This window comes from Calypte anna, chromosome 14, assembly GCF_003957555.1.
Source record: "Calypte anna isolate BGI_N300 chromosome 14, bCalAnn1_v1.p, whole genome shotgun sequence".
Lineage (NCBI taxonomy): Eukaryota > Metazoa > Chordata > Aves > Apodiformes > Trochilidae > Calypte > Calypte anna.
The window spans coordinates 14699437-14713535 of NC_044260.1; the positions used below are offsets into that span (position 1 = coordinate 14699437).

The 14099-nt window shown below is 48.8% G+C and overlaps 1 protein-coding gene across 5 annotated transcripts in view; it reads right to left on the reverse strand.

Annotated features, from left to right (window-relative positions):
* Positions 1-3890: 3890 nt before the first annotated feature.
* Positions 3891-14099, reverse strand: part of CREBBP (CREB binding protein) — an 85396-nt gene continuing 75187 nt past the window's right edge. For 4 of the 5 annotated variants that reach the window (XM_030460042.1, XM_030460041.1, XM_030460044.1 and 1 more), the window contains 5 exons: positions 13730-13895; positions 12173-12340; positions 8961-9122; positions 8411-8692; positions 3891-7033 (listed from right to left, as the gene is read on the reverse strand). In XM_030460042.1, the coding sequence (XP_030315902.1) occupies positions 4859-7033; positions 8411-8692; positions 8961-9122; positions 12173-12340; positions 13730-13895 (2953 nt within the window). In that variant the 3' untranslated portion in view covers positions 3891-4858. The remainder of the gene's footprint in view (positions 7034-8410; positions 8693-8960; positions 9123-12172; positions 12341-13729; positions 13896-14099) is intronic. The other variant, XM_030460043.1, reaches the window with a different exon arrangement.

Consider the following 14099-nt stretch of genomic DNA (forward strand, 5'->3'; position numbering starts at 1 on the left):
CACGGGGCGGGGAAGGCGGGGACCGCAGGGCGAGCGCGCCGAGACCGCCACGCGACGCACGCGCTATGACGTCACGCGCCGCCTCCGCCCGGCACCGGGACCGGGACCGGAACCCGACACCAAGACCCGAACCCGACACCGGGACCCGAACCCAACACCGGGACCCGAACCCGGGACCCGAACCCAAACCCGACACTGGGACCCGAACCCGGCACCCGAACCCGACCCCCGGGTCCGATCCAGCTTCCCCCCCGGGCTGCCCGGGAAGCTCCTGTCCTGCAGCTCCCTCGGCCCGGCTCGCAGCTCTCCCGGTCCCCGGTCCCCCCTGGCCCGGTCCGCCCCATTGCAGCAGCAGCAGAGCAGAAGCTGCCCCGTGCCTGGGGCCCTGGTGCTGGGGGTTCCAGGGCTCTCCTCCATTGTGTGACAGATCGTAGCTGCGAACGCCCCGGCCGGGGCTCCCCAACCCTTCCCGTGATGGTGAAAATTCCCCCCGTGTCCCTGGGAGCACCGGGACCCCGCGTCTCCCCCAGCCCCCCCACGGAGCCCGGAGCAGCCCTCAGGAGGGTCCCGTGTGCTGCCAGAGCCCCTGACTGACCCGGGGCAAGTTGCTCAATATCTCATTTTCCCACTGACCTGAAATTCCTCACCTGGGGCTGCCGTGAGGGTCCCGGGAAAGGTTTTGTCTGGGACGGGGGTGAGAGAGGAAATGAAGGACTCAGCTGAGCGTTTGGAAGGTGCTGGAGAGCAGAGCTTGGCCTGGGTGAACCTCAGAGCTGAAAAGCAGAGCTGGAGGAGGTCTCGGGTCAGAGAGCACCAGCCAGGTCCAGACAGCCCCGGGTCCTCAGGAGGGAACAGGCAGAGCTTTGTCACTCGCAGGCTCTGAACGCAGCTCCCCTGTGCTCTGTGCAGCCCTGATCACTGCTCTGGGGTCTGACCCAAGCCCTGCTGCAGGCACTGTGTGCCCTGATGGGTGTTGGGGACAAGACACCCAGCACCAGCCTGTGCAGGCTCTGGTGTCCTCCTGCGCTGTTTCCACCTGGAACAGCCTCGGACTCTCCTGGAGATTCCTTGTGCTGTGGCCAATCCCGACATGATTCCTCTGTTTCCAGCTCTTCCCTCCTGCTGCCACTGACCCTCCAGCTGACTCCAGGGCACCCCTGGGTGCTGCTGTGCCATGACACCCTAACAGAGCTCCTGTACCTGCTGTGAAACACCCGGAGCCTCCTCCTGCCTCCCCTCACGCTGTGTCACCCTCCTCCTTGGGTGCACTTTGACCAGGGGGAGTTCCTGGCCAGGAGGGGCTGTGGGACCCCCCTGCCCTCAGCCCAGGCTGTGTCTATCTGGCACTTGGCACCCACTGCACCTTTAACCCCCACAGCACCAAGGTGGGGGGCAGAGATCACCCCCAGCCTCCTTTTAGCATCCCAGCAGGGCAGGACAGACACCCCCACACAGCAACCTCTGTGCTCTGCCCTGCTCCCCCAGCTCCCCCTGTGAGCCAGGAGCTGCTTGCACTGCTCTGCCACTGCTGCAGCTGAGGACAAGTGCCATTTCTGTCCCCAGGGACAGGGACTTGGTGGGGCTGCCATCCCCGGGAGGGCTCCTCTCCCTCCACCCGCTGTGGCTGTCACCCCAAGTCTCTCCTGTGTCCCGAGCAGAGCAGGGAGCAGTGACAGGAGCAGGGGAGCAGATCTCCAGCCCTGGGGGACAGGGATCAGTGACCAAGGTGTTGAACCCCAGCTGTGCCTGCAGCAGGAGGAAGCCTCCGGAGTGGTGGGGGAAGGCAGGATGGAGGCAGTGGCAGAGAGCAGAGCGTGGCAGCTGGCAGGAGCAAAGGAGAGCAGACCGGAGTGGTTCAGACTTCAGCTCCTTTCTTCATCCCCTCCGATGATGAAGGTCCCGCACCACTCTCCAGGGCGTTGCCTTACAAACTCTCACGTTTCTGGGACGCTGCTCCCCACCCCCGGTACCAAATCCAGTCTTGGGATACACGGAACCTCCTGTCGAGAGAGGGGACCGGAGTGAAGCCCCCTGACTGCAGGGGCCCAGCCCAGCCCCTGCTCCTGCTCAACTTCAGCTTTGCACTTCCCTTCTCTCCCTGCTTACACTCCTGCTCTTATCCCAAACGATTTCTCCAGCTCCAGCCCTTTGCTTTGTGCTCGTGGCCTGCCTCAGGTTGGGATTTAACATATCCCAGTATTTGCTTCCCATCACGTTGGGTGGCCGTTTTGGTTTTATTTTTTTGTTTTTTTCCCCACTCATCCCCAGGAGCCGCAGCCCCATGGCCACACCGGCTCCGTGCTCCCGGCAGGACTGGGCTGATGCAGGTCCGGAAGCGGTACCGGTGTCTGTGAAATGGACGCGACTTAAAGGAACCGGCAGAGCCCGAGCAGGATCTGAGCCCTGGTGTCAGGTTGCGCTGAGCCGAGCGGGCACCAGCCAAGGGGAACCATCCTCCAATCCAAGCAGTTTTACCAGCTTTTATTAGAAACACCAGCACATTTCAAGTTTCCTCTTTTTGATCACAAATATAGTATTTTTTTTTCCTCTTAAAAAAAAAAAAAAAGTACACAGCATGAGACACAGCATCAGGGCTTTTCCATCTTTGTTTTGTTTTTTACAGCGATTTCTTTTGGACAAGCTTTGGGTTAGTGTTCACCGACCTCACCCCAGCCCCAGATTTGACATCTTGAATTGCTGAAGAGAATTGGTGTGGGCAGATGAATCCAATGGCGGTGAAAAAGGTACAACAGCTACAAGTCTGCAAGAGAAGTTTAAGCAGAGACCCTCTACAGTTAAAAAGAACAAAGCAGCGCTGCAGCACGCTGCTGCTGTCACAGCCAGGGGATAAAAACGGGAGACAAATCATCTGCTCCTCTCCCCCCCGTTCTCCCCCAACGCTGTTCCAGTAAAAACCCCAAGGCTGGAGGAAGGAAGCGCTGACACCGGGAGAAGCCGCGGGTGCCCGGTGCTCCCTGCAGGAGGGATCCTGGGGTTCTGCTCGCCGGGTTTGCTGCCCATCCCGTGGCCGTCGCACCTCACGGAGAAGCCTGGAGGTCTGGGTGACAGCGTTTTGGGGTCAGTCCTGGTTTTAGCTCACACCTACGCTGGGAAAGCTCCCCATGGCTTTTAAACTCCAAGAACTTCACTGTCAGTGAGGGGGAGGAGGGACAGGGATCCCGGGAACAGGAGGGCGTGGGGAGAGGATAGTAAAGGGAACATGGACATGATTTGTTATTTTTTATTCCACAGAAAACCCTCAAATCTAGACTCAGAGTTAACAGCAGAAAAATAGTGTTAAAGTCAATAGGTTCATATTTTACCGTAGACTAAATAAATTAGCCTAGAATTAACTCAATACTCTCTACTCCCCTTCCCCTGGTGATCCTTCTCTAAATTAACGCAGTTTGTAAAAAGCAACGGCTGTAATAATTTAATTCCAGTTAACCCTTAGGGATGAACACCTGCAAATCCTCCGTGGATGGATGGGAACCACTCCCCGTCCCCTCTCTCTCTGTCTCTCCCTCCCCCAGAAGGGAACAATCACCTCAGGGTGCTGTAAACCAGAGGTGGAGAACGCTCCAGGGACTGCTGCCTCTGCCTGCTCTGTGTAATGAGTGAATATCCATAGCCATGTCTTACAAAGAACATGATCCAAAAAAATATATAAATAAATAAAAACCTTAAACATTCTTACATGGATTTTTTTTTAAAGAACAGAATACATGTTAAAAACTTCAGTAATTTATATCAATTTTAAGCAATACTTTATATACAATGGAAAAAAGACATGCATAGTCCAAATACAATGTTGAAAACAGCATTTTCATAACAAAAAACCCAAACACTAAGTGTTAATACCATGTACATGAATTCAAGAAGGACCACCCTTTTTGTCTGTTGCACACAGTTTATTTAACAATATGATATTATAAGTAAGAAATGAGTTTGTTTTTCTTTTTACCATTCTATACAGTGATTGAATCTTCTTGGATTTTCTTATTTATAGTAATTATAGCGCTTGCATGATTTACACTAGAATTGCTTTTCCTCATTTCAAGTTTCACACAGAAGAAAGAAAGAAAAGAATGCTTCTTCTCTATTCAAATCAGCACGGTCTAAGAGTGATCATCCCTATTTTCATCTAAAACCAGTTTTATCAGAGAAACAAAGCAACAATTTCTACATCTGCAAGACAAGGATTTTGGCATTGGCCAATGTGTGGTTTTGTGTGCAAGAGTCAATTCCTATCTTTCCAGGGGTAATACTTCAAAACTCCTGCAGAGTTCACTATAGAAAAAAAAAAAAAAATCTTCCCACAACGTGTCAAAGTTACTGGGATACATTATAATGTTGCATTATTTCAGGAAACAGTTTCTGAATATTATTTTTTTTTTCTTCTTTTAAACGCAAATGTTTAAAGTCTTGAAAATACAAATAAAAAATATGAATATAATGAACTTGTTTTCCCCCGTTAAAAAAAAGGTATGAGTCAACAGCAACAAAAAAATAAAAACAAAACAAAAAAAAACCCACAAAAGAGACCAGATATTTTAACCGCCTGGCTTTAACAAAAAAATATATTCTTTGTATTGTTTTTTTTTATTTATTTTTTTTTTTTTTTATTTTTTAAACAGCAATTCGTTCTTCCATGTGTAGGAAGCAGCAGTTCCATCTAGGATTCAAAACAGCCCAGATGTCTGAGTTTTCAGTACAAAATGTCCAAGAACACGAAAGGAAAAAAAAAAAAAAAAAACAACCAAAAACCCAACGAAAAAACAAAAACAAAAGGGAAAAAAAAAACCAACAAAACAACCCAAAAAACCAAAAACCAACCAGAAGTGATGCTCCCATAATGCTACAAACCCTCCACAAATTTCTCTAACGTGTCCCCGGTGGTGTCACCGACCAGAGACAACTCGTTAGACAACGCGCTCCTGCTGGGGGTGTTCAGTTGTGGAAGCATTGCACTCTGTTCCGGGGTGCCCAAGTGTCCCTGATCCATGGAGCTAGCCATAGTGACTGCGAGTCCTGGGTGGGGGGAACCAGTCTGGGGAGAGACGTGGTGAGGGGAGGGTTGGGGCTGTATCCTGGGCGAGGGGCTGGAATGTGGCGGCTGGGACTGGGGACGGGGAGACTGCACGGGTGCTGGGGACCGCACCTGGCTGCTGAGGGAGGTGGCGATCGGCTGCCCGGGGAGATGAGACGCCTGCGGTTGTCCTGAGAGCATGTGCTGCTGTGGGCTCATGGGGTTGGGCTGCCCGGGGGACCCTATCTGCTGCTTCATCTGCTGCTGCTGCAGGATGCGCTGCTGCAGGGCTTGCTGGATGTTGGGAGCCCCCTCGGCCCCCAGGCCGGGCTGGCCCATCTGGTTCAGCTGTCCCATCTGAGCCATCTGTCCCATGGACCCCCCCTGTATCGAGATGTGCTGCTGCATCCGCTGCTGCTGCATGGCTTGAGGGTAACCTCCGGGTCCTTGAGGCTGCTGGAACTGGTTGTGTCCCGCCATCCCTCCTGCCATGCCGGCCCCTCCTTGCTGCTGCTGCTGCTGCTGCTGCTGTTGCTGCTGCAGGAGCTGCCGCCTCAGGATCTCTCGGTACTGCGGGGTCATGTTTGCCATGCTGGGGTTGTGGCCGGGGTTCATAATGTTGATTGCCTGTCCCTGGGGGTTCATAGCTCCTATCCCTTGCTGCTGGGGAGGAACGCTGGCTCTCTGCACTCCCGCTTGCATCGCGTTCATGTTCTGCAATCCTGCCTGGGTGTGCATGCCTGGCTGCTGCATGCCGGCCTGGGGCTGCTGCATCCCGGGCTGGGGCTGGATGCCCGCTTGCGGCTGCATCCCGGGCTGGTTGGCCACGTATTTGGCTGTTCTTTGCTTTATAAAAGCTGCCATAAGCTGAGGATTGGATTTGAGGATGTTAAGAACCTGCTGCTGCTGCTGCGGAGAACTGGGCGATTTCAAGGTCCTCAGTAAGTCCTGAAGCGCGTTGGGGGGGATGCTGCGGGGGGGCTGCTGCACGCCCGGCATCCTCGGCCCGGCCACCGCTTGCGGCGTCGCCATCGGCATCACCGGTCTGGCCATCCCGGGCTGCATCGGCTGCTGCTGTGGCATGGGAGGCGACTGCCACTGCCCGGGCTGCATGTTGGGCATCACCGGGCCGCTCACAGGGTTGGCCCGGGGTACATTCATGCTGACTTGCTGCATCTGGTTCCCTGAACCCACCGTGGGGTTGACCAGTCCCGGGCGACCAGGAGGCAAACCATTGTTCATGTTGTTGACCCTGTAGAGCTGCTGCTGCTGCTGGGCAGCTTCTCTCTCGATCTGCCGAGCCGCTTCCACCGCGGCCGGCGGCGGCTGAGCCGGAGGCGGGGGCGCAGACACCGGGTTCGCAGGTTTTCCCGTCGAAACAGTGGTAGGGGGCTGAGTTCTCGAGACGCTGGGGAAGCCGGCCGGTGACATACTTACAGGGGAGGGCTGGGGCTGGGGAGGAGGCTGCGGCGTTTGCGGCGTACTCGGCTGCTGCGTGGGGGTACCAGGAGTCGCTGAGGTAGGAGAAGGCAAACTTTGCTGAGGCACGTTGCGGGTGTTCATGGTCGCCATCCTTCTGCGCATGAGCTGAGCCTGCTGCAGGCGGTGCTGGATCTGCTGCTGTCGGAGCTTGTGTTTGATGTTGAGACAGAATGGCACGGGGCATTTGTTCTCTTGGCAGTGTTTGGCGTGGTAGCAGCAGAGGGCGATGAGCTGTTTGCACACCGGGCAGCCGCCGTTGGTCTTGCGCTTGCAGCCCTTGGTGTGCTGCACCACCCGTTTCATCTTCTGGCAGGATGGCAACGAGCAGTTTGCGTTGCGGCACTGACAGGCGTGGACCAGGGACTGGATGCAGCGCTGGATGCTCAGGCGCCGGGACTCCTGGGGGCTCTTGGACTGCTGCTCTCCTTGGCTGTTGCTCTCGTCATCCAGGCCCAGGCCCCACTTAACCATCTTGTGGTCATGGCTCTTAGTGTTGTAGCAGTTAATGCAGAGGTCGTAGTCCTGAAAGCAAAGAAAACCCAGAGCTCAGTTGTCTACAGAGCAGGAACTGAACCAGCAGGAGAGCAAGAGCCGTGCTAGGTGAGCAACACCAGCCTGCTGGGGAAGCCTGCTTTGGGTGTCCGTGGGTACCAACACCCAGGACAAAAGCAGGGTAAGAGCCAGGTGCTGTCAGCAGCCGCCACTTCCCATCTGATCCACTGTTCTGTGATGTTTGCTGCTTACCTAGGTAAGGAGGGCCAAACCCTCCAGCTAGTAAAGGAAACCTACTGCCTGAGAACCATGGTCTGGCTCTCTGTTTAGCTCTTCTTGGTGTAATTACTAATACTAACAACCCTAAAACTTTTTTTTTTTTTTTAAATCTCTAAAGCAACTTTCAAATTAAGTGCAAATTTCACACTAAGACAGACACTGCTCTGCAAACCTGCCCACCCCCAGTTTTCACTGCAGTGTCCCCTTCTGCTGGAGGAAGGGCGCTCCCTTATCCATAAGAAACCTGAAGGCCACACCTCCCCTTCCACCACTTAATTACCCTGGTGTGTATGATCTGCTTCCTGCAGTCCTGCCTCAAGAAGCCCCATTCAGTGCTGTCCTCAGAGGGATTAATTAGAACTCTTCTACCACAAACATGGCAATAATGCAGTAAAAAACCCTACACCACTCTTATTCAAAAATTGTTATTTTTTTGTTCGGCTGCAGCCAGAGGTCATCACAAGCCCTCTGGAGGTGACCCTCTCCTCAAGTCCACCCGTATAACTCCACACATAATTGCTCTCTAACACAGTTCAGTGGAAGTGATCTGTGCTTCAAAGGACTCGGTGCTGAGAGCACCAAGCCAGGTTAGGAAGCAATTATCTGAGCTGCTCTGAAGGGCAGGTAACCACTGATGCTGGGCTGAGGAGTGGGGCAGCCTCCTCACACAGCTCCCAGCAACTCCAAGTCCCACATACAGAGCAGAAGGCCAGCCACCTGCAGGAGGACTGCAAATCTCTTGTGGACATCCATCTGAGGTGGATCAGTACTGGCCTGCAGATCCAGAAGCACTCTGATGCACTCATACCCTACCACCCAGTCATAAAGTTCTTAAAAAAATAAAGGTAAAAACTTGTCTATGCAGAGGAGCGTTAATGGAACACATGAGGCAGCAGGAGCCATTCCAGAGTACTGGCCTCTTCCATGTCAAGAAACTAAGGGCACTTATTCCAGAAGAAGAGGTACCCCACTGTGGTGGTCACCTTCCCTTAAGGCTCAGCAGCCCTTTTATCAGGATAAGTTTCATTTGGAGGAACTTTGGGCAATCGCTACGAAAAAAACCCAAACCAAACCCAAGCTTGGCTGTAGGGCAAGAGAGAGCAGAAGCTTCTGGTGATGTACACCTACCTCACAGACAGTGCAATGCCACCTCGTTTCCACGTGGTGTTTGCACTCATTGCATGTGTAGACAAAGCGATCCTGCCCTTGGGTGTGCAGCTCCACCAGCATGCAGAGCGTGGACCACTTGGAGCGGCGCAGCGAGGAGAACTCCCAGTGCTTGTCTCTGGCTAGGGTGAGGAAGGCATCTCGCCCATCCATCAGATCACAGCTAAGTAATGGATCAGGGTCCACAATAGGATGCAGAGTGTTAATTACAGGCCCAGCATGTAAATGAATCACAAAAAAGACCTGCAGATAAATTGGAGGGAAAATAAGAAAATCGATGAGGTTAGATCAGCTTGGCAGGGAGAAGCTGCTGTTCTGCTGCAGTAATGGTGTGCTACAAATGTTATCTAATTAACTTCGTTTAGGCTAATCTCCTCCAATATGTGGTTACACAACAGAAGAAGTTCTAGTGCAATCACAAGCTTTACTCCTTCCAGCTTTTCCGTTCTGTCACCATGCCTGGATTTACAGGAATAAAATCTTCCCTTTACACAGTGTCTTTTGACTATACCTCTTTATGCTTCTCCATGGTGGCATACAGCTTCTGAGACAGATCATTGGAGACATTTGGCATGCTGGGCTTCTTCTTGTTAGCTCTGCTGATGCTACTCTTATTCTTGTTGGTTTTTTTGTTGTTCTTTTTCTTGGCGTTTTTGCTGTCGCCCTGGCTCCCCTGCAAGAAACGTACAGGGGAGATGTTACACTCCAGGGAAGAGCTCTCCCATTCACTGCAGCTGAAAGTCAAACACCCTGGCTCTCAATAACAGAACTTTGTTCCAATATCTGCAAATCAGCCATTACCATGTTAAATATACCCTATCTTCCATAAAACAATCAAAAGCCAAGACAGCAGGCAAACAAATAAAAACTCTGTTTAAAAACAGACTTTAAAGTATGCAGATACATTAAATAATTCCTATCTTATCCTGATGCTTTCCTTCTCAAACATTGTGCTTCAGCTTCCACTGCTTGCTATACAGGATCTTACAGGTATCTGATGATGAGTCACAAATAAAACTGATTTAAATAACTTCTAGAAGTGCAGCCTTTTGCTTTGCTGTGCATTTGGGGTTTCACAGGCTTGCTAGAGCTTTGATCTTCCTTTTTGGTTTTACTGAACCAATTTAGGGCTAATGCACAAATAAGAGCATACAGAATTTGAAACTAACAAAATCCAGTATTCTCCACCCTGAATACTTATTGCTGCATAATGCAGCTCAAAAAAAAAATATCCCCAAAACCTTCATTTGTGCCTTAGTTACACCAAAGCAGACCACAGTGACCATTTACTGAACCCTAGATATGAAGAGTAAAAAGCAGCAGATGATGGTATTCAGATGACCTGTGAAAACAGAAATAACTTTTAAAACTTCTCGTGTTCCTGAGAAATAAAAACCAAGCCCTCAGCAGGGAGCTCACCACTCGGCAGAAATCCCCTAACTGCTAGAATCTTGGTTATCATAATATTATAAATAAGCCACTGAAATAATCTGAGATACATCTATTTATAAATGCACGTGCAAGGCAGTTTCATGAACACTATGTACAAGCATATTTTTTTCAAAGAAAACAAATATATTTCAACTGCAGATGGTCTATATATAGGCTGTTGCCATCTTTCTTTTCCAATAATTAGGCACAGACAGAATTTCTCTGTCCAATCTTTTTTTTTCTGTAACTAATTTTATTGATTTCTTGATCAAACCTGTTTGGAAATGAAAATTACACTATTTTAAGGGAAAACAGACAGAGCTCTAAGTGGCTGGAAGGTATTCAGAAATGAACTATTGTATGTTTCCATCTTGATTTCTTTACTCCAAATTTTCCAGCCCCTTGATGGAATTAGGGCACATCCTCCTTTGCCCAACCATTCTACAGCATCAACATAGATTCTAGAACTTGGAACACTAAAAGGAAGAGACTGAAACTTAGGAGTTTAACTCTAGACTTTCTACTCCACCTTTAACAAGTTTATATTCAGTCACTTGTACCAAGCTATTCAAAAATGTTTTAAGCAGCTGTAAGATTGCTTTTGTACTTGGTTTTGATAGCATCTAACAAACTCAGACAGGTTTGCCACAGACCCTGTTACTCACTGAGTCTTGTCCCTTCAGCACCTTTTCTAAGAACTCCTGAATATTTATATACTTTAGTCTCTTCTAAATAATAGTCAGAGCACACGTTGACTTTTGGAAGCTCTCTCCCCACATAAAGGTGACAACTAGCAATTTTACAAAAAGACACATTCTGTACCATCTCAGTACATGGCAAACTGCAAAGACTCATCAAGTGTTTTACACCTGCAGATGCCCATTGCTGGGCAGAGCTTCCCCCACAAAGTGACACAAGTTCAGGTGACTGTACTGCAGAGGTTCCCACACTCTGAATTTCACTCCTTTTTCTCAGCCAAGTCAGACCACACTGTCAGATTTCTTTGTTGCTTTTTGGATGACATGTTCAGCAACCTGGATGCAGATTTTTTTCCCCTCCTACCCCAAGCAACACCAGTGGCAGTGGGTAGGACCACAGGGATGGTAACTTCTGACTTCAGGCAGACAGAACCTGTCTGGGTTCACAGTCAGCTGCTCTGGGCTTATTAAAATTCCTCTTTTCTCCTCTTAGATGTAGAGGTTTACACTGGTGTTTTCACTGGAAGGGCATGCTGTGATTTACTGAAATGATACTGTTAGCAGCAGAGGACTGCAACTGGAAACCCAAGGTACGTGCAGTTGCTCTCAAACTGCTGTGTTTGTTGAAATATTTTAATATTAAAAGATACACTCAGAAGGAACAAGGAGAAAATTATTAACTTTATGGTCCCATAAAAACCACAGCAACACACCATATTAGCTTTGAAGGAGCTGCTCAGGCTTAACAGAAGGAGCTTTCTGACATAATGGAATTGATGGATTAAGTCCATCACTCCACAGTCACACTTAACACAGGCTATATGCAAACTGTCACAGTACCCATGCTGAATCCACTCTCTCCTCAGTTAAAAGCTTTTGGTTCTACATCCATCTGTTAAGACTTCAGATTTTCTTACTATATTTGTTTTCAAAACACCTTGCTGCAAACCACAAGTGAAAAGGACAGTGTGTAAGTGCCAGAATCATTTGGATACAGATACAATCGAGACAGATATAAAAATGAATAATGAAATTCTGGCCAGAATCCTGAGAAAGAAACTTCTTAAAAAATGTATTAAAAGAGACTGCTGGTTAGGGATCAGGATCAATGTTTCATACCAATGCAAAGCTTGCATTAAATACTTTTAAATTTCAGGCCATTCCAGTTGCAAATGACTATGAGCACCTTTGCTTAAATAACAGCAAAATTTAATTCAGCTTTAAAAAACACAGGATCTTTCAAAATGCAAATACTGAAGGTGATTTGCAAAGGTGTGAAGCAGAAGCTCAGCCAAATGACTGCAAGCAAATGCAGCAGGCATGATGCAATCCAAAAGCAGCTTAACATGTTTCTCTGAGACCAGAGATGAACTGACATAACTGACTTCTGATTCTGCTACAAAAAAACCCAAACAAGCCATCAGTGTGTTTGTTATCCAAGAAGAAATCCAGATATGTAGTTGGAGGAAGCCCTGATTTAACATCTGATGTGATTGACCTTCTTTTCTAGTTAATTGGATGTGAACTCTCCAGTTTATTAAAGCATTGTCAGCTTTGTGAGTCAGGAGCAAACACAGCACTGATGTTAACTCACCTCTGTTGTTTCACTAGCTGCAGTGCTTTCTTCCTTTTTTCTTTCCTCCTCTTCTTGCTCCAACTCCTTAATGCTTTCTTCCAGCACATTGGGCCAGAAATCACCTTCAAAGTAAGGCAGCTCCTTGGCACTTGTCAGCCTGTCCTCAGTTGCTTGTTTGAAGATGTCCTGTTAAGTGCATCACACAACACAAAGAATAAATAACTGAAGACCACTTAGGACAGAGGAGAACCAGAACCAGGATCCAGGTGTTACTCTGAGCTGTGCCTCCCTTATGGCCATGGCCCACTCCTGGCAGGTCTCCTGTTCTGGGTGCAGCTCAGAAACTGTCCTGGCAATACTGGTAACAGCCCACTCCCTGTTCCATCTGAGCAAGACAGTTGCTGAGGCTGTCCTGAACCTCCATCACACAACTGGTTCATGCTCCTGAATGATGGGAGGGACAGAGATATCCCTGGAAAACTTAACAACCCCCTTCCTGGTAACTACACCAATTAAAAGTGAAGCCTGACCCACTGAGCTTTCCCTGCACTGCTGCTGGAACAAGAGCAGGAGCTGTGCTGGTGACACCATGTCTCTCACCCAGCCCTTTCTCTTACAGAACTGGAAGTGCAAAGCCCCACGTGTGGGCTGCCTGGTGTGTGTGCAATAAACCTGGTAACTGCAGAAGAATCCTGCATGTCCCAGCCAGCTACTGCACAGGAATATTAAATCTGGTGGTGGGAGGGGAACTGGGGGCAGCCTGTGTCCTTCATTGACCACTGGCTGAAGCTCCTGGGGACCAACCAGCCACAAAGAGTGAGAAAACCAAGCATTCTGAAAAGGAACAGGTGTTGTATGTGGCTTAAATGCACTGTGTTTAACAAGCACATACAAGACTAGCCAATTTTTTTATTTGGAATAATTTCAAGCCCACCTTATTAGGAGAGAGACAGATTTTCCTAGCTCTTTGCTACACTGGATCAGCTGACAAGGCTTGCTCTATGCTGCTCTGTTCCACACGTTTGGTAACTGTCACTCACAATCAAAACATCATTTTTTCCCCACACTGTTACTACCATTAAGAAATTCTTGTAAATTTTAACATGCAAGGAGTGGCAAATGCTACCTTTACCATCTGTAATTTATTTCCTTGGGTACACGTGTGATATTCTCCAATTATGAAAATCACCATTTTCTATTTAAGAGAAGCAGCTGTTTCATGAGCAGTTATTTTGATTAAACACTAGTGGGGGTCCAGTATTCCACCCAATCCTCCAGAATGACCAGAAGAAAACAAATTCTACAAAAACCTGAGCAAGCTACAACCCTCATTGCCTAGCAGATCACTGTGAAAGACAAGCACGTGGAGGCAGGCTCTTGCATGCCTCTCTTAATGCAGAAGCAAAATTTAAGGGAGACTCAGTCTGAAAGGCATCACCTTCAGAAAAATCTAAGGAAATGAAGACACTAGCTGAGAATAAAAGCCTGTGTACAACACTACCATAGTCTTAGGAAAGAACAGTGCTACCTTCAAATGAAAAGCCCACACTTAGGAGGAAGTAAACAGTAACAAACCTTGTAGTCATGAATGATTCTCTCAGCAAATGCCTTGTCCAGCATCTTCTTATACCATTCCTGCAAACGTTTGGGTTTGGGTATTTTCTGATCAGGTGGATGGCAGTGAAAAATATAGTCATCTCCTTCACTGGGGGGACAGGCCCAGATGTGTCCTGTCACATACCTGCATTTCAGCCACAGGAAAAAAAAAAAAACTTTAACCATTTTGTCTTAAAATTAACTCAGAGAAACTGAGATACAAATTCAGACCTCTGGCTTTCTGGTTTTTTCCCCTCCTTTTCTTTTTCCTTTGTAACAAAGATGCTGAGGCAATAATCTCCATTTAATAAAATAACCTCAAAGAAAAGGTCCAGCATATAATTATGAA